At 41.0% G+C, this 21,306-nt stretch overlaps 1 protein-coding gene across 2 annotated transcripts in view; it reads left to right on the top strand.

Annotated features, from left to right (window-relative positions):
• The window catches only part of LOC127574962 (uncharacterized), an 86,322-nt gene extending 73,394 nt beyond the window's left edge, over positions 1-12,928 (top strand). For both annotated transcript variants that reach the window (XM_052024530.1, XM_052024529.1), the window contains exons 12-13: positions 8,079-8,245; positions 11,311-12,928. In XM_052024530.1, coding sequence (XP_051880490.1) covers positions 8,079-8,245; positions 11,311-11,427 — 284 coding nt within the window. In that variant the 3' untranslated portion in view covers positions 11,428-12,928. The remainder of the gene's footprint in view (positions 1-8,078; positions 8,246-11,310) is intronic.
• Positions 12,929-21,306: the final 8,378 nt, after the last annotated feature.

The following is a 21,306-nucleotide window of genomic DNA, read 5'->3' on the forward strand; positions in this document are numbered from 1 at the left end:
ACGTGCTCTTGGTGTGACTTGCTGGCCACCAGGATATCGTCTAAGTAGATGAAAACGAAATCCAGGCCTCGCCCCACCGAGTCCATGAGCCTCTGGAAAGTCTGAGCGGCGTTCTTGAGGCCAAAAGGCATCCACAGGAATTCAAACAACCCGAAGGGGGTGATGAGGGCTGTCTTGGGCACATCATCGGGGTGCACAGGGATCTGATGGTACCCCCGGACCAGATTGATTTTCGAAAAGATGGTCACCCCGTGTAGGTTCGCCGTGAAATCCTGGATGTGAGGCACTGGGTATCGGTCGGTGGTTGTGGCGTCATTGAGCCTTCTGTAGTCCCTGCAGGTCCTCCAACCTCCTGAGGACTTGGGCACCATGTGCAGCGGGGATGCCCATGGGCTGTCCGAGCGACGGATAATCCCCATCTCCTCCATCTTCTGGAACTCCTCCTTGGTGAGGTGGAGCTTGTCGGGTGGGAGCCTTCGGGCTTGGGCGTGCAGCGGTGGTGAGGTGGAGCTTGTCGGGTGGTCCTTGTGTGGGAATGTGATGCTGCACGCCGTGCTTGGGATCGGTTGTGGAGAACTATGGGGTGATGATGGAGGAAATCTGCCAGCACCCTGGTGAACTCATCACCCGAGAGTGTGACGGAATCCAGGTGGAGGGCCGGTAGCTGGGCTTCCCTGAGCTGGAAAGTCTGGAACGTCTCGGTGTGGACCAAACGCCGGCCCTTCAGGTTGACCAGAAGACGGTTGGCACGTAGGAAATCCTCCCCCAGTAACGGCCGTGATACCGCTGCCACCATGAAGGTCCAAGTGAAACGGCTGGGCCCGAAACACAGCAGGATGGTTCGCGAGCCGTACGTTCGGATAGTGGTGCTGTTTGCAGCGGTGAGATCAGGACCTGGGGCGGCGTTACAGGTGTCCATGTTTGAGGGGGGAAGAACGCTGATTTCGACCCCGGTGTCTATTAGGAAATGTTGCCCGGAGTGTCGGTCCCAGAGGAATAGGAGGCTGTCGTGATGGCCAGCCGTCGAAGCCACTAGTGACAGCTGGCCCTGGCGTTTCCCAGAAAGGCACATGTTGGCAGCAGCAGCCCGCATTTGAACCCCATCTCTGGTGATAAAAACACCAGTGGTCCAAACCCTCGTCCTTGTCCCCCGTGGGTCTCAGCAGCTTTGGTTGTGGGGTCTTGGCCTTGGGCTGCACGGTCGTGGTTAGGCAGATGGAGGCCGTTCCCCACTGTTTACTCTGCCACAGAATGTCCGCCCTGGCCGCGAGCCCGCGTGGGTCGCTGAAATCTTTGGCCGCGAGGAGGAGGCGAACGTCCTCTGGCAGTTGTTCGAGGAACAACTGTTCGAATAGAAGGCACGGCTTATGGCTGTCCATAAGCACCAGCATTTCGTTCATCAGCTCGGATGGCTTGCGGTCGCCCAGGCCGTCCATGTGCAGGAATCGCGCGGCTCACTCGCAGCGGGAGAGTCCGAAAGTATGGAGTAGGAGTGCCTTGATCTTAGCGTACTTGTCCTCCATTGGTGGCTGGTGCAAGAAGTCGATAATCTGGCCTGCCATGTCCTGGTCGAGCGCACTGACCATGTAGTAGTACCGCGTGGCGTCAGCTGTAATGCCTCTGATGGTGAACTGGGCCTCAGCCTGCTCAAACCAAACGTGGGGCTGAGCAGCCCAGAAAGTTGGGAGCCTGAGCAAGACTACGTTGTGCAAGTTGTTGGAATGCATATCGCGGGTTCCAGATGCCATCTGGAAGCATCGGGGTCACCAATGCGCACACTCTCCGGGCCCACGTGGGGCGGACCTGATGTAAGGTCCCCGCTGGAAGGCCCGCCTCACGGTTCGCTCACGACGCGGTCCTGCGCGGCCACCGATGGCAGTTCGAGTCCCGTGTGTACGGGCCGCTACAATGGTTTCAATTTCGTAAATTTTTTGGATTGAATAAATTTAACTTGTCAAGTCCCATTCAATCTAATTTTTTTTCAACCATCCAGAGTTGACTCAGCTTTTTCTATATGGAAAAGGAAGGGAATAGTATGTTTTCATGATTTATTCATTGATAACTGTTTTTTCATCTTTTGAACAACTGTTTAACAAATACAATTTGTCTAGATCACACTTCTTTTGATATTTGCAGATTAGAAATTTTTTAAAAGCTACTATACCCTCTTTTCCAACACCATACAAAATTGAAATTATGGAAAAAATTTTAAGTCTTAATCCTTGTCAGAAGGGCTTGATAGCAACAATCTATGATTTAATTATGAAAATACATCCAGAATCACTGGACAAAATTAAGAATAAATGGGAAAGTGAACTCCAAACATCTTTACCTACAGAGACATGGAAGAAAATTCTTCATTTAGTTAATACATCTTCAATGTGTGCCAGACATTCTTTGATACAGTTTAAGGTAGTTCACAGGACCCATTTGTCAAAGGATAAGCTAGCCCATTTTTATCACCATATAAATCCTATATGTGACAGATGTAAATCGAATGTGGCTTCTCTGACACATATGTTTTGGTCCTGTCCTCTTGGAAAAATACTGGAAAGACATTTTTAACATTATTTCAACTGTATTGAATATTGATTTACAACCTCACCCTATCACTGCAATTTTTGGATTACCAAGGATAGAGTCTGGCCATTTATCTGCTTCCGCTAACTGTATGATTGCCTTTGTTACATTAATGACCAAACGATCCATTTTGCTTAAGTGGAAGGATCCAATACCCCCTACTACTTTTCAATGGTTCTCTCAAACTATATGATGTTTAAAGTTGGAAAAAATTAGGAGTGGTACTGTTGATCCTTCGCTTAAATTTGAAGATATTTGGAGTCCATTTATTCAATATTTTCACATGATATAGATCCCTCTTCAATAACTTAATAATTTAGAGGAACAGAGTTGACGACATAATATTGCTCTGTTTCTATTGAGAAATTTCAGTCCAGTCATTTTTTTCTTTTTTTTCTTTTGAAATTTTTCTTTTTATTTTGGTTTGATATCTTGTTTATAATTTTTCTTATTGATTTGGGGATTTTTTTCTTTTTTTATATACACAATAAATCTTTTTCTTTCCTTTCTTTTACATTATATTCATTTACTAAGAGATCGTGGGATCTACAGATTTTTTTTATATTTTATTATTCTTTATGATTATCTATGCCATGATTGTTCTCCTGATCTCTTTGTATTACATGTACAAACATTGATGTTATATATTAATCTGTATTAATTTGGAAACTAATAAAAAGATTGAATAAGAAAGAAAGAAAGAAAAATTGCAAAGATTCTTGCCCATAATATGACGAAGTTAGAACATGGAACAGTGCAACACAGGAACAGGCCTTTCGGCCCATGATATTGTTCCAAACTAATTAAACTGGTAATTATATGCCTTACTAAACTAATCCCTTCTGCCTACACAATGTCCATACTCTATATATTCATGTGCCTATCTAAGAACCTCTTAAACACCTCTATCATATTGTTCCATTACCATCCCCAGCACCACATTCCAGGCGCCCACCATCCTCTGCCTTTAAAAAAAAACTTGCCCTGCACATCTCCTTTGAACTTACCCCCTCTCATCTTAAATGTATGCCCTCTAGTTTTAGACATTTTGACTGTGGGGAGAAAGATACCGGCCATCTACTCTATCTAAGCCTTTCATAATCTTATAAACTTCTATCAGGTCTCCTCTCAGCCTTTTCAACTCTGGAGAAAACAACCCAAGTTTGTCCAACCTCTGCTTATATCACATGCCCCCTAATCCAGGCAGCATCTTGGTAAACCTCTTCTGCACCCTCTCCAAGCCTTGACATCCTTCCTATAATGGGGCGATCAAAACTGAATGCAATACTCCAGATCTGGCCTAACCAGAGTTTTATAAAGCTGCAACATAATTTCCTGACTCTTAAACTCAAATAACAAAGGCCAGCGTGCCATACACCTTTATCACCCTATCAACCTGTGCAAGAAAGCTTCCTTGCAGTATCCCCAGCAATGTGACTGAACCCCAAAACACTATAGAGGGAGTTCCAGGGATAAGCCCAGTAGAGAATATTACCTTATTGTCAGAAACAATGTTAAACACTGCCTTAGTAGTCTCTGACTTTACTGTGAAAAGGGAAAAGGTCTGGATTTGGCACAGCCTGATAAGTGCTTATATTTCATCATTTTTTAAACAAAGATTTCAGGCAAAGACTAAATAGGGGTACAAGTTCCAGTTTGGGTGAGGCCATTTTCACATGTCTGAGAAGTGATTTAGCAAAAGTCAACTGGAAACTGCTTTGAAGGGTACTTAATCTCTGAGCAATGAGAGGCATTTAAGAGATTCCAAAGGTTGAGGGAAAACATGTTCCCACAAAGAAAAAAGATGGGACAGCCAAATCTATGGCCTCCTGTATGACAATGTGGATGGAGGGTAATATAAGGCAAAAAAGGAAGCACTTACACAGGAAATGTTGGAAACACTCAAGCAGCATCAAATAGCAAGCAGCATCTTAGAGTGGAAAACAGAGTTGACATTTCAGGTCAATGCCTTTCATCAGAACTGAATAATTATAAGCCCGTTTGTTTACCTTGGTAGTGAAAGCGTTATTGAAATCCATTCTGGGGAACAATGTCAATCTTCATTTGGAAAGATATGGATTAAGCAATGACAGTCAATATGGATTTGTTAAGGGAAGATCATGTCTGACAATCTTGAATGAGTTCTTTGAGGAGATAACAAGGAGAATCGATGAGGAAGACATTTAATTAAAAGTTTTTGATGTGAAACTTCTATGCTTGTTTCTGTCTCCACAGATATTGCCCAACCTCCTATGTATTTCTAATATTTTCTGTTTTTATTTTAGATTTCAGCATCTGCACTTTTCTGCTTTTGAAAGGGAAGCATATGCCAGACAGCAAAAATCTGGATGAGTATATCAAAATTAGGAGTGAAACTAAAATAGACATGAGAAAAGCAAAGGGAGGGTTAACAAAAAGTCAAGTAAAACCAAAGAAAACCCAATGATTTTTTTTAAGTATGTGAAGAGCAAGAAGATAAGAAAGAAAAGAGTAGGAGCTATCAAGCTAAGCATGAAACCAGAGAATTTTTTGAACTGAAAAAACAAACTGCTGTAGGAACCCAGCGCGTCAAGCAGCATCTGTTGGGGCAAAGGAATTGTCGCTGGTTTGGGTTGATGAATTCTTTGAGACTGCCTTCACAAAAATCAGCTCTGATGTTGATGTTGTAGTTAAGATGAATGAGTGTCAAAGACTAGATGAGATAAAAATAGTCAAAGAATGAGTATTAAATGGTTGGCCTTTCAAGAATGGATAAATTGGCTGGCGCAGGTGAAATAGATTCTCTCTGTCTCTCTGTCTCTGTGTGTGTGTGTCACACACACACACATGTATAAACAAGGGAGGAAATTGTGGAGCCTTTGGCTTTAGTTTTTCAGTGACTGTGGCTACAGGAGTGGTGCCAAGAGATTAGGGAAATGTCAATTTATTACTGTTTTTAAAACAAAAAGGAGAAAGGGATAAAATGAATTATACAGGCCAGTTAATTTAACTTTGGTGGTGAACATATTATTAGAATCTATTCAAAGGGGCAATAAGAACTGTTTTGAGAGGCAGTTTAATCAGCTACAGTTATGGATTTGTTAAGGGAAGATTGGGTCTGGTTAACTTGATTAAATTCTTCAAGGAAGTTACAAGGAATATCAATGTGGGCAGTGTGTTTGATGTAATTTACATGGAGTTCAGCAAGGCTTTTGACAAGGTTCCACATGGCAGTCTGGTCAAAGAAGTAAAAGCCCACAGGATTCAAGTGAGAGTAGCAAATTGGATCCATAATTGAATCAGAGACAGAAAGGAAAAGATTGCCTGGAAAGGAGTTACCAGTGGCTCCTCAATACTGGGTTCTTTACTGTTTGTGATATATATGATCGAAATGCAGGGGACATAATAAAGATGATGTATGATGATACAAAAATTGGTCTTTTGTCACAGGAAGATATAGATGAACTAATCAGTTGGGCAGAAAAATGACAAATAGAATTTAATCCAGAGAAGTTGCAATAATGTGCAACATGGCATAGGAATATACAATAAATGTGAGGCTATTGAGTGGTGTGGAGGAATAGAAGATCACAGATCTTAAAGGTAGCAGGTCAGGTCAGTAAAGTAGTTTCTTTAAAAAAAAGCACATGGGATGATGTTCTTTATTAACCGAGGCATAGAATGTAAGAACACGGAGATTTTGCTGGAATTGTATACAACTCTGGTTAGCCCACAATTTGAATACTGCATCCAGTTGTGGACACCATATTACAGAAAAGATGTGAGAGGGCGCAGAGAAGATTTACCAAGATATTGCCTGGATTGGAAAATTTTAGCTCTGATGAAAGATTGGATAAACTAGGGTTATTTTTGTTTGGAATATAGGGTGCTGAGAGGAAACTTACTGAGATGTAAATTACTGAGATATGTAAATTTACAAAGACCTTGAATGGGATGAAAAAAGGACCATTTTCTCTTAGCAAAGGGTTCAAAATCGAGAGGACATAGATTTACTTTAAACCTCTTGTTTTTGAACAGAGTAGAGGGAAGTCGAGGAAACATTTTTTTCACCCAGTAGTAGAGATCTTGAACTCACTTCCTGAAAGGGTAGTGCACACATGAATATTCAACATTTAAACAGTACTTGGATATTTATTTGAAGATGAAAAACACTGTGATGCTGGAGGAACTCAGCAGGCCAGGCAGCATCTGTGGAGAAAAGCAGGCGGTGAATGTTTTGGGTCAGGACCCTTATTTATGACTGAAGGTAGGGAAAGGGGAAGCCCAATATATAGGAGGGGAAAGCAGAGCAGTGATAGGTGGACAAAAGAGGGGAGATGGGGTGGGCACAAGGTGGTGATAGGTAGATGCAGGTAAGAGATAGTGATAGGCAGGTGTGGGGGAGGAGGGGAGAGCAGATCCACCAGAAAGTGGGTCAAAGGTAAGGAGGAAAAAAGGGTAGAAAAAAAGAGAGAGAGGGGCTAGGAAAGGGAAGAAAATAAGAGGCATGGTTGGGGAAGAGAAGGGGTGTGAAGAGCTGTGATTTGCAGGGCTATGGATTTAAAATGCTGAAAAATGGGATTAGGTTTGTGAGCTCTTTTTTGACTAACATGGACACAATGGGCTGAATAGCCTCCTTGTGCATTGTATGTTTTCTTTGACTATATAAATTGAAATTTTCTTGCCAGGACAGATGGCATCTCCATTCAAACTAAACATGGCTGCTTTTTGACTAGAAGCCAATACAAGTCATTATCTGCACCCCTGCTGATATTCTTTCTGTTTTTGAATTAGATGAAATTCAGGTCCATGTGCTCTTGCATTATTCAGGATTTCTATCGTGTTAACATCTTGGAAATATGAGTCATAACTGCTGCAAGTGCATACCATATTTCATTAGAAACACATCAGACTAAAAACTGGTGTCACTCTGTTGTAAGATAGTATTCATCTGGATAGGAATTTGGTGATTTGCAATTCTGGTGGAAGTTGTGTAAAAGACTAATTATTTGCTTCAGTTAAAAATAGCATTGTCAATTCAGTTAGCCTCTTCTTGTTTCAACTGCTTGAGATTCTGACAGTCTCTGAATTATTGATAAACAAGTACTGAATCATCTGTTAAAGATGTGAATAAATTGAATCACTGTAATTCTGAGCTTCGGCAGGTGAGTGTTTTTTAACACATAATTTCTATTGGTATTTTCCACATTGCTGAAAAATTTTAGCTTACCTATTTTCATGTAATAAAAACATTTCTTTCTCCTTAAATTGTCTAGGAGCTATTTGAGTACAACAGAAGTGCACTTGGGAGCATAATCTGGGCATTCAAGCATCCTGTGTGTCTAATTAAAGCATGCATCGGTTGCTCAGATTGTGCAAAATCAAATTCCATGTTTGGTTTAGTCCTCTCCTTAGTAATGGAAGTTTTCTTCTAGTGTATGTTTACAACTTTCTTTTAACTTTTTCTGTTTCTTTACAAATGTGCTATTTATCTAATTAATCTGTTCACCTTTCCTCAGTGGATTTACTGGTCAACCGTTGGAAAACTGGACTGCTGGCCCAAAGAGGAATGTTTGGTTCCATGGCATGTGTTCGACTACCAGAATGTCTGCTTAAGGACAATTATGCAAATTATGAGCATGCAGAGATCATCCAGAATGTCCTTTACAGCCAGTATAACATTGAGGTAAGGTAGATGGCTACATTTATCACATTCCTGTTGCCAGCTTAATTTCTATTGTTCCACTTTCATATGAAAAGAAATACATAAAAGGGGAATTATTTCTCACCTGGTATAGTCCGGGAACAATTTGGGCAACATACAACAGATTATACACTGTACGAGTAGTACCCAAGTATTGGCACCCAAATTTTCTGGAGGCCTAAGTTATTTGTAACATTTTCACATCAAGCCTACATCGAGGCAGTTATTAGGTAGAGGGTCGGAGTAGTGCAAATGGTCTTGAAGGCATTACCAGTGATAAGGTAACCAGTAAAATCGAAGCCCCGTTGGAGATCAGAAGGACTTTGAGGTTTAGATTAATGGTCCAGGATTTTTACCTGGCCAGCTTCTGATGATCAGTAGTCATTTTTTAAAAAATAATTTATGCCTGCTAGAAATCTGATTTATTTGTCAGTGATCTTCCTGTTTTGTTTGAAGATTGTGCCCTTTGTGATATGTCCCAAATCTTTGATGGAGTTTGGTAATCAACCTGTCTACTTTAGCCAGAAGTGTCGATGTGAGAGAGGTCAGGTTATTTAGGAAGGACAGTGGAGAAACCCACAGTGTCTGTATCCTTGGGAAATGCACTTTTCAGACATTAATGCTGGGCATGAGGCACAGCTCATCATAAAGACATTTGTTGAACTGTCCAACAGATTTCTTCCCATGCAGAGCAAATATGGCAAAATCCTCTGAAGTGACTGATTTATAGCACTCTTGCTGTTCAGCTGGGTGAGAAACACATCAAGGGATTTGAGGGTTATATTGCAGAGAGCTGGGCAAGAGGTACGTAAAGCAACTCAGGAATTATGTGTACAGAGCACTGAGGAAGAGATATATTAATAGGTTTAGGAGCTTTGTGTACAAGAAGGTTTGGATAGGGCCACACTGAGGACATTGAGGGTTATCTATTCAGAGAGCTGAGGGAAAATCACATCAAAGTAAGAATTCCTCAGGCCAGTGTCCAAGGCCCAAGCATTTTTAACTGTTTCATCAGTAACTTTCCTTCTAAAGGATAGAAGTGAGCATATTCACCGATGGTTGAACAATGTTCAATTCTGTTTACATCTTCTTGGCAAATGAAGCAAATCATGCCTGCATACAGCAAGATCTAGATAACATTAAGGCATGGGCTGATACGTGGCAAGTAACATTATGAGGAGCGGCTCTCTGGATGCACCAACACCCCACCTATTGCTTAACAGAATGCATATGACCATGACCACTTCGAAGTGTTTTGTGGCCAGCACCAATTTGGAACCTCCCATGATCTTATTCTGGTGTTGGAGACAAAGGACTCTCTTTATTGTATCCCCCTAACTGTGGAAGCCAAGTCATTGGGTGTATTTAAGGCAGAGATTGAGAGGTTCTTGATTGGTAAGGGGGTTAAGGGTGACAGGGAGAAGATGGGACAATGGGGTTGGAAAAAAAACTCAGCCAGATTGAATGGCGGAGCAGACTCGATGGGCCAATTGGCCTAATTCTGCTCCTATATCTTGTGGTCTTATGATCTAAAATGGGTGCATGCTAAGGATGTCTCGCTTCTAATACCTTGAACTTCTTATGATGATCTGCAGTTTTAATGGTCTTTAAGTGAAATTAGGCGTGGAGATTAAATCAGAGATTGGTAATATACAAAGTGGTTTGCATCAAAGGGAAAAGCCACATATATATGAAAAATAGTGACTGATTGCCCGAAACTGCAAACAAAACATCACATACCACATTCGTTTTATTTAACTAGAATTTAATTTCCCTGGGTGCCTTGGTGGGATTTGAATATACTGTAGCTCCAGATCAGTAGTTCAGGCCTGTGAATGCTCATCCAGTACTCCCCACAAGCCTGTTGAGAAATATCACCACCAGAAAAACATTTAAGACGATGCAACCTAATTTCCAGTTTCTTTGCAATTAGATCCTTCCGGGATGTTGTTGACAGGTTAATTAGATAGGTAACCGCTCACCATAGTATTGAGAAGATAAACAGTGCAGCAGTCATTCAAATCAATATTCTTCCTAATAAATCTAGGGAAGTAGCTCTCCACTTCTACCTATTTTAAAGGTTCTAAAAGACTCAAGGAACAATTAACAAATACAGAACTATAAATGAGAACCTCCACTTATTCTATAAACAAGAACAGCTTTCATTGGATTAATGTGCAGTTGATGTGCAATGTCAAACAGTACACAACTGCTTGTGAATGATAATCCATTTCCCAGCTCTGTAACTGAGCTATATATCAGGATTGCTAAGTGATCCTCTCCTTCAGTCATACTATCTGATGCAAGTAGGCCCTTTGCAGGCAGAGACCAGGTCAGTAGAATAAACATCAGAGTGGGTTATTTTAAATTTGAGGGTGAAACGGTGACTCTGCAATTGTAGCCCAGTAAGAATTTCAAAAGTCATTGCCGTTTACTGCATTCTACATAAATTTGCGATGGGGATAGGATTATATCTTCCAGAAGCCAGTCTAAGCTTCTGGGTTTAAATTCTTCCCTCCCTAGAAAATCTACGATGATTTTAGGCTATAGATTTCAACATTATTTTTAGACTAACATTGTTGCCTTATCCTTCTTCTGAATCTAATTGCCAAGCTTGTGTCCACTGCTGATGCAAGTCCAGCTTTAGGCATTTCCTGCCTTTCTCCTTCCTGACCTTTGTGTATGGGAAAGTTCAATTATTCCCAGGGCAAGACTAGGGAAACTTAGTCCTTTGCCGTTGTACTTTCTAGCAGCCAATTCATTAACATGGACATGGGTTGTCCTTTCTTTCAGCCATGATTTAGGTTTGTAGCTCAAGTGCAAATTGAGCAAAGAACAGATGTTGATGCAAAAATAGTTGTGCTGTTATTAATAAATTTTCAATTTATTCATGCAAATTGAGAGGGTATTATAAATTAATGTTGCATTTATCTGGTATTTATCAAGAAAATATAAAAAAAATCCTTGCAATCTACAGTGCATTGAAACTGATTTTTGTTTGTGTATTGACATAATTTGCTGCATGCAATGATCTTGTCTATAACCAGGTGCCCATCAAAGCATTGGGAGGAAGGTTGTATGTTCGGATCTCCATACATATCTACAATGAACTGAAGCAGTACCAGAAACTTGCAGATGCAATTGAAGAAATTGCATTAAAGTAAGGCAGTTACAAGCCACCTCTCCTTCAATTTCCCAGCAGGCTGCTGCTACTGTTCTTTCATTATTACCCTTGTCTAAGTGCTTGAAATGAGAAACTACTATTATTGGTACTGGCAACGTCCAGTTTGGATTGCATGATTAGCTGAGATCCGGTACATACACAGCATCAATAGAATTATATTACACTGGTACTATGAATATACTGGATCTCCCAATTTATGTCATTAATCTGCAATATAGCTGATAATTGTGAATTCATACCATTATTTAACAACAGGATGCCGGTGAAAAGTGGAGTTCCACAGGAGTCAGTTTTGGGACTGCAACTTTTCACTTTATGTATTAATGATCTGGATGAACTGATGGCATTGTGGCCAAGTTTGCAGACGATACCAAGATAGGTGGAGGAACAGGTAGTGTTATGGAGGCAGGTAATCTGCAGAAGGACTTGGACAGGTTGGGAGAGTGGGCAAAGAAGTGACAGATGGAATATAGCGTAGGGAAGTGTGGAGTTATGCACTTTGGTAGAAAGAATAAAGGTGTAGACTATTTTCTAAATGAGGAGAGAATTCAGAAATCGGAGATGCAAAGGGATCTGGGAGTCCTAGTTCAGGATTCCCTTAAGGTTAACCTGCATGTTCAGTCAGTAGTAAAGAAGGCAAAAGCAATGTTATCATTCATTTCAAAAGGACCAAAATATAAAAGCAAGGATGTACTGCTGAGGCTTTGTAAGGCATTGCTCAGACTGCATTTGGGATACTGTGAGCAATTTTGGACCCCATATTTAAGGAAGGATATGTTGGCCCTGGAGAGGGTCCAGAGGAGGTTCACAAGAATGATCCCAGGAATGAAAGGCTTAACATATGAGGAGTGTTTGATGTCTCTGGGCCTGTACTCACTGGAGTTTAAAAGGATGAGGGGGAATCTCATTGAAACATTGGATACTGAAAGGCGTGGATAGAGTGGATATGGAGAGGATGTTTCCATTAGTAGGATCCGAGGGCACAACCTCAGAATAAAGGGGCATCCCTTTAAAACTGAGCTGAGGAGGAATTTCTTCAGTCAGAGGGTGGTGAATCTGTGAAATTCATTGTTGCAGAGGGCTGTGAAGGCCACATTATTAGGTGAACTTAAGGCAGAAGTTGATAGGTTCTTGATTGGTAAGGGGGTTAAGGGTTACGGGGAGAAGGCGGGACAATGGGGGTTGACAAAAATCAGCCATGATTGAATGGCAGAGCAGACTCGATGGGCTGAATAGCCTAATTCTGCTCCTATATCTTATGGTCCTAACATTGTGGTATAGCAATATAATTAGTTGGAATTTTAAAAGCAACTAAGTGCAATCCATAAAGTTTGCACAGCCAATCTGCCCCCACAACTTCTAAGGTTTCCAGTTATAGCTTAGTCAAGAAAGACCTTCAGAGGATAAGTTCAATCAATTGTACTAAAGTGTATGTACTTTGTTGTGCCCAGCCTGCTTTGTATCAATAAATACAGTATTGAAAGAAAGTCCCCCACTGGCCTTCTTGTTTAATTGTGATGTAACATCAATCTTACTCTACCATTTATGTGAATGACTGTGCTTTTATAACAACTGGCCTAGAAATCTGAGAGGTAAAGTTCTGCAGGAGCAGAGGCAGGGGATATGTGGTGAAAATATTGGCCAAGAATGGTGAAGCTCAGGATGTGCCTTTTATTGAGCCTTGAGCCATTGTCATAGAGCAGAAGAGTTTTGCAGTTTAGCAGCAAAGAAGGGAGAGAGAAAAGGAACATCAGGCCATTGCTAGCACTGCAGCAATCTTCAAGTAATTGGTCCAGGGGTTTTTATCATTGACAGGCATAGGGATTGTATCAGCAGTTTTCGGGATGGTTCTCCAACATGGGATTGGGATGAGCACTCCTATTTATTCAGGCTGTTCTCTATGCTACTCATAATGACTGTGGCTGCTAGGGAGCAAACCAAATCTAGAACACACCCAAAAATGACAAAAATCAACTATTTTTCCACCACCTTCTAGGTTGTGACCCAGCTGATCCAGTAACTTATTGATAACCACAGTATATGAAGAATTTTTTAGTGTTTTCATGTTATCAAGACCTCAACACCCAAGGACCCCCCCTTATAAGAACTAACAACAAAGAGAAGCTTATCAAAGACAAAGGCAGTCACTGGCCTCTGCAGGGTGCATTTCAAAGAATTCTTCAGTTGTGACACTGTCCTCAATATAAATGCCCTTGAGTCTGTTCTACGGAAAGCTATCTGCTCCAGCCTCACCACCATCTTAACCAACAAGCAGTAATCTGATGTTCTAAAACTTAGCAGAGAGGAATTTCAGTCACTTGACTCATGTATCAAGTTTAGAAAGAGCAGTGAATTTTCCAAAGTCCCTCATACCACCTGAGAGCACTGATTCATCAGCTAAGGGAAGATGGTTGGTGGTAATCAGAAGAAGATTTCCTTCCCCATGATTGATCTGATGCTGTAAGACATCTTGAGGATTCCAAGGTTACCCCTTCCTGCCTGTATACTACTATACAGGTGTTATAACTTTCAAAGAGCCACATGGAATCTGGATTTGTAGTTATAACAGGTCTCTGTACAACATAAGCAAACATGAAGGGGAGACCTGGTGGAAGAATCTCCCCAAACTCAAAATACATCAAATTTTTATACTTTTTAGGTACAAAGGTAATAGCAGGTGATCAAGTACATTTTCAATAGTTAAAATGCATAGCTCACTTCAATATTTTGCGTGTGAACATATTGTTATACATTTATAATGGGAACACATCTTAAGTGACAAGACCAAACACCTTTGTTGAGACAGGTGGTTGATGTCAATATTCTAAACGCTTCAGAGCTCGAAAGAAAGCTCAGACATCCAAAACATCCTTCTTTACCACCATATAAGGAGTGGCTCGCTGGATGCATAAACACCCTCAACAGATTAACAGAACAAATAGGACTATGAGGTGCTATGTGGCAAAGTAGTCATTTTGGAACCTCACGTGATCTTATTCTGATGTGGGAGACAAAGGACCCTCTCATCTATTGTATACCTCTAACTTAATACAAAGGTGCAAAATGGGTGCATGCTAAGGATGTCTCACTTGAAATACCTTGAATTTCACATGTTGTTTCTTAGTATTAATGGATGTCATACTTCCTCTCTGTGTAGTCACGGCTAGAATTTTAATGTCATTCAATTACCCTAGCCCTTTTGTCTGTATTAGTGACCAATCTTTAATAGAATATCTGATTTGTTTTGTCACATTATCTAACGGCATAGAATCATAGAGTTATAGAGCAAGGAAACGGGCCCTTTGGCCCAACTCATCCATGGCAACCAAGTTGTCTACTTGAGCTAGTTCCATTTCTGCACATTTGGCCCACCCTATCCATGTACCTGTCTAAATGTCTTTTAAATGTTATAATTGTACTCTCCTCTACCACTTCCTCCGGCAGCTGATTCTTTATACCCATTACCCTCTGTGGAAAAAGTTGCCCTTCAGGTCCCTTTTAAATCTTTCTCCTCTCACTTTAAACTTATGCCCTCTAGTTGTAGACTCCCATACCCTGGGAATAAGACTGTGACCATTCACCTTATCTATGCCCTCATGATTTTATACACCTCTATAAAGTCACCCCTCAGGCTCCTTTGCTCAGGGGACAAAAGGCCTATCCTATCCAGCCTCTCATTATAATTTTACCCTCCAGTCCCAGTAACATAATCTTGAAACTTGTCTGCACCCTTTCCAGCTTAATGACATCTTTCATATAGCTAGGCAACCAGAACTGCACACAATTCCAAATGCGCCCTCACCAATATCTTGTACAGCTGTAACGTGACATTGCAACTCTTGTACTCAGTGCCCTGACTGATGAAGGCAAGTGTGCCAAACACCGTCTTCACCACCCTGTCTACCGTGACGACACTTTCAGGGAAATATGCATCTGTACCCCTGGGTCCTTCTGTTCTACAACACTTTCCAGAGCCCTACCATTTACTTTGTAAGTCCTGTTCTGGTTTAACTTGTCAAAGTGCAACACCCTGCACTTCTCTAAATTCCATTTGCTATTCTCTGGCTCACTTCCCAAGTTGGTTTAGATCCCCTTGTAAACTTAGATAACCCTCTTCACTGTCCACTACACCACCAATTTTGGTGTCATTTGCAAAGTGTTGTTAATTTTCAAAATGTACCCTTAAGTGCCTTCCTGCTGTGAGCAGTAGCCTGCTCCCTTCACAGATAGTGATGTTTGTTTATGCAATAGTCTGTATAATTTCATAAATGATTACTGCCTGTAAGTTACATTTGAAGGCTAGTTCTTATTTGTCTTTAATGGTTACTATACTTTGTACCGTCTGATTATGGCTGCTACTCCCTAACAACAGCCACCTATGGTGGATCTCTCCTGCCTGTGGAGCAGGACATACCCAGGAATTATATTGGAGGAATCTGGCACACAGAGTCTTGCACTATCAACAATGTGAAGTTGTTACTTGACTAGTTTACGGGTCTGCTCTCAGAAATTTAGACACCAGTCCTTAAATGTTTTGTGAGAAGTTCTTTGCAAGGTCCACCGGCTAAACAACTTTGCTGTTCCTAAATTCAGTGCCAATGCCAGGTGATCCATCCAGCTTTATTCTCTTTCTGTTTGATTGTGGTGGTATTGTGAACCAATGTCAACATCTTCTCCCAGATCAACAGGCCCAGCATCAAGACTCTAAATGCACTCAATCTGCTCTGATGAGTGGGCTATATTGTTCACATGCCTGATACCAGCCTTCAAAGTAGGCACTCTAAACTGTATTATTGTGGTATGAGATTGCAGGGAGGACAGAGAAAACACTTCAAAACATTCATGAAGAAATGACTCATAGGAATCCTTGGCTCAAGACCGATCAAAATGGAAAGGTTCTTCTAGGATGGCACTGAGAACTTCGAATCTCTTTGTCATGAGCATGCAGAAGTCCAGCGACAATGGCAGAACTGCACAGCCTACCATATTACTCACCTTCCCACTGGGCGCAATGATAACAGAGCAGAAGGTTAGAAGAGAGCTTTGGTCAAGGTCCTGCCCCACCTGAGTCTGCATATTGGCCTCCATGAGCCATCTCAGAACCCACAGAACTGGAGTGACTCTGAGAAAAAGAAAAAAATAGAGGTGAATAGTATGGGAGGTAGTTCTTTCCAACACCTTTGATGTTTTTTCCATGTACTCTCAAGAAGGAGAGTTGAGGTTTTCTGTGCCACCTCAGACAGTCCTCCTCCATTTTGATTCACAACATTCTCTTGGCCTGACAAAGCCTGGAGTATCTGTTTCAGTAATCCGGTGAAGGGCTTGGGAACTGTGCCCCATACCATGGAGCTGGTTGAGTACTGGGGATTTTGGCCTGGGGGAGGACCCTGACATTTCTCATTCTGCTCTCTGTGGTTTAGATAGTGGTCAAATTATGTAGTTTTGGCTCATTGAGATAACAGCATAAATTTCCATGTTAAATTCTCTAAATGATGCCATGGGTAGTGCCAAGATGTTTGCAACAGACTGAATTAAAGGTGCGATCTCAGAAGGCTTTGTGTACAACCTTATGCTTCGTTATTAGCTATTAATTCCTTATGCCATCAGCTGCTTCACATCATATCAATGGCTGATTCATCAGTTAGTGTGCTACCTTACAGTTCCCTGAAGCATGTCTCTGCAAAGTTAATTGGGATGAGGGAACCTATTTGTTTTTCATGGGAAGTTGGAAGGAATTAACGTACCTCTAGAAGTTTGATTGTTTAAATAAAAGTAATGGCCGTGATTTTTCTCTGTTAAATAGCAATAGACCTTTCATTCACATACTAAAGCAAATTTAATTAAAAAAAGAAATACAACATGGCTGTTGCATAATGTACTAATGAAATAAAAGTGCGCGTTACTAAATTAATGCTACACTGGTGGGAAAACGGTCTGAGAATATTTTGCAATTCATACAACTGCAGGAAGATTCAACAAAATTAAGAGGCTTTTGCTAAGCTTTTAAACTAAATAGGAATTAAAAAGAATCTGACTTAAATATGCCAAAGAAAAATTAAGCATATTTATTGATCTTTAATTTTTTTTAGATCTTTTCATGTTTTATATAATATAAATGAATTGTTTATTTTTATTAAGCAGCAGAGAATAGGTCAGCACAGAAGCTGAAGAAAGGAATAAAGCAGCGACAACTTCAATGGATTGAAGACTAGGAGGTAAGACGGCATAGGATCAGCAGGGCATGACAGGGTAGACCATTTGCCTGGGATTGATGCCAGTGACTGAAACTCTGGGAAAAGCAATGCAACAGGGCCCAGCAAGAGTGCTTAAGAAACCTTAGAGTAGGAGGGATCGGCTAAATGGGAATGGCAGTGGTGAACTGAAAGTAACTGGAGATAGCTGTGAACATCAACGACAAAGTCTGAAGGTAAAAGACTAGGAGGTGTTGCAAACCAAGGAGGTAATGATCTGAAGGGGCAATAAGAGAGCAAAATATGCTAGCACTTGGAAATGCATAAACTGCAAGCAATCTTTTTATTAAAGTAGAAAGAAATCTAATATTTAAAATAAAGTTTTTAATTTGTAAGTTAAGCATTTAAAATTAACATAACTGCAAAACAAATATGATGAAAAACAATATCTCAGATGGAGATGAAGTTTAGAATCATGTTCATGGTTAGTTGGATTCTGTCCTGTGAGTATGACAGATAATATTTTCATTCTGTGTACTTTAAAACAGCATCAATATCAGCTTCCAAATACTGTAATTAAATTGTTTTGCCATATCACAAAAATAATAGATTTTTTTTGAATACTTTATGAATAGCAATTCCTTGATACTAAATATGAAAAACAGCACATTATTTTCAAAAAACTAACTCAAAGCACTCCCCACCCCGAACATAAACAAGTTGAACTTATTTTAGTTATCAAGATTGCCATTTTTGATAATTCTATAATTTTGTTTTTTTATCAGGCTGTTTGTTCCCTCTTATGAGCTTAACAAGGGGAGTTTCTTATTTATGAGCTTTACTAGATATGACTTATGGTTGTGAGGTATTTGGACAAATAGGTACAGTACAAACAAGCAAATGTCTGGCAATGGAATTAAAATATTGTGAGAAGGATGCAAAGAATCTGCAAAGAGATATGTTAAAGCAAATGGGCAAAAGTCTGGTGGATGAATTATAAACTGGGCAAATGTGAAGGAGAGCAGAGATGAGTCAACCAGAGAGCAAAATGAAACACAGAAAATTAGCAGAAAGGTACAGCAATTAATAAGGAAGATGAAGAGAAAGTTGCCCTTTATTGAAAAGCAGGGAACTCTCAGTAAAACTGTACATGGCATTGGAGAGCATGGTGTACAGTGTTGGTTTCTATATTTAAGGAGAGATGTACTTGCATTGGAGGCAGTTCAGAGAAGGTTCACTACATTAATTCCTGCTATGGGGGGTGGGGTTTGTCCTGTGAGGAAACTTAAACAAATGAGAGGTAATCTTATTGAATCATATCAGATAGAAGCTGAGAGAATGTTCCCCCTCATTGGGATATGTAGAATTAGAGGGCATAAATCAGGAACTAAGAGTCACGTATGATGAGAGGAATTTCTTCTCTTAGAGGGCCATGATTTTTCTGCTTCAGAGAATTACAGAGATCGAATCATTCCCAGACAACAAAATTATCTCATGAATGAAAGATCAGGCTGGAGGGGGTCACATGGCCCATCCCCGCTCCTAATTCGTATGTACTGGGTGGACCACTAGATGGCAGCCTATATACATGTACCATAAATGATCATTGTATCTGAAATTAAAATAAGCTTGTTTGCTATTTTGTTATTTGAGGTTGGTAATGCAAACTGAGAATTTCTGTTTGAAATAATCATCACAACAAACAAATTAGGGTATAAATGGACAATAAGGTGATAGGTGCATGTGAAGAGTCATGTTCATCTGTGTGTACCTTCTTTCAGCCTTAGCTGAGGTGAATTAATATCAAAGAACAATTGACAAATATGAAAGGAAATCTCCAACAGTTGTGATGGTATTCTGGGAGAGAAGGTGTGGTAAACAACTGGCAACATTTTATCTATCTTTACAATGCCATGCGTGTATTTTACAGAAAACGCTGGAAACATTCAGCAGGTCAGGCAGCATCCATGGAAAGAGAAACAGAAAATGTTGGCCAGCTCCAACAAGTTTCCACTGCCAGACCAATATTCCCCTCTCCATCCGTTTCAGCATTTTTAAGAATTACTCCCTTCCCTTCCCTCCCTGATCCACTCCTCTGCCTCAGCCTACCACTCCTTGTCCTTTGGCACATTCCTATGCAACCACAGGAGATGCAACACCAGGACTTTCACCTTTTCCCATCATTCAGGGACCCAAACAATCATTCCAGGTGAAGCAGCAATTCACTTGCACTTTTTCCAACCTAGTGTACTGCATTCAGTGTTCACGACGTGATCTCCTCTACATTGGGGAAAACACAGATGACTGTGACTGTCTAGGTAGCACAGTGGCCCAGTTAGTAGAGCCACTGATAGCAGCACTAGAGACACAAGTTCAATCTTGACCTTGGGTGCTGTCTGCTTGGAATTTGCATGTTCTCCCTGTGGCCGTTGGGGTTTCCTCCAGGTGCTTTGACGCCTCTGACCTGTATTCGATGGAGTTCAGAAGGATGAAGGGGGGATCTCTCTGAAACCTACCAGATACTGAAAGGCCTGGATAGAGTGGATGTGGAGAGGATGTTTCCATTAGTAGGAGTCTAGGATCCGAGGGCACAGACTTAGAATAAAGAGACGTCCCTTTAGAAATAAGATGAGGAAGAATTTCTTCAGCCAGAGGGTGGTGAATCCGTGGAATTTGTTGCAACAGAGGGCTGTGGAGGCCAAGGCAGATATTGATAGTTTCTTGATTGGTAAGGGGGTTAAGGGTTACAGGGAGAAGGCGGGAGAATGGAGTTGAGGAAAAAAAGATCAGCCATGATTGAATGGTGGAGCAGACTCAATGGACTGAATGGCCTAATTCTGCCCCTATATCTTGTGGTCTAATGGCTTTGGTTTCCTCCCACATCCCAAAGGCATGTAGGTACTTCAAATCAAATCAAGTTTACTGTCATATGCACAAGTAATATATGTGAATGATTTGAATGTGGATGGAGCTAGCATGATCTGTAAGTTCAGAGCTGACACTAAGATTGGTGTTGTTGACAGTGTGGAGGCTAGTCAGGCTGCAAGGTGATATCGATATGTTGGTGAAATGGCAGATGGAGTTTAATCCAGACTAATGTGAGGTGATGCATTTTGGGAGGACTGATGAGGCTAGGGCATATTGTGAGTGGTAGAGTCCTAGGAAGTATTGAGGAACAGAGGGACCTTAGTGTTGAGTCCTAAGAACCTTGAAGGTGGCATCACAAGTAGATAATGTAGCTAAGGAAGCATGGGATGCAGGACTTCATTAGTCAGGGCTTTGAATACAAGAGCAGGAAGGAACTTTATAAAATATTGGTCAGACCTCAGCTGGAGTACTGTGTGCAGTTCTGGTTGTCACTCTATAGGAAAGATGATAGTGCTGGAGAGGGTGCAGAGGATATTCAGCAGGATGTTGCCTGGGATGGAGCGTTTTAGTTATGAGGAGAGACTGGAGAGGCTGGGTCTGATTTCCCTGGGGTAGAGGAGGTTAAGAAGAGACATGATTAAGGTAAATAAAATTGAGGGGTATAGATAGGGTAGATTGCAAGAATCTTTTTCCCTTATCAGAGGTGAATAAAACTAGAGGACATAGATTTAGGATAAGGTAGAAGAATTTTCAAGGGGATCTGAGGGGGACCTTTTTTTACCCAGAGAGTGGTAAGTACC

This window comes from Pristis pectinata, chromosome 10, assembly GCF_009764475.1.
Source record: "Pristis pectinata isolate sPriPec2 chromosome 10, sPriPec2.1.pri, whole genome shotgun sequence".
Taxonomy (NCBI): domain Eukaryota; kingdom Metazoa; phylum Chordata; class Chondrichthyes; order Rhinopristiformes; family Pristidae; genus Pristis; species Pristis pectinata.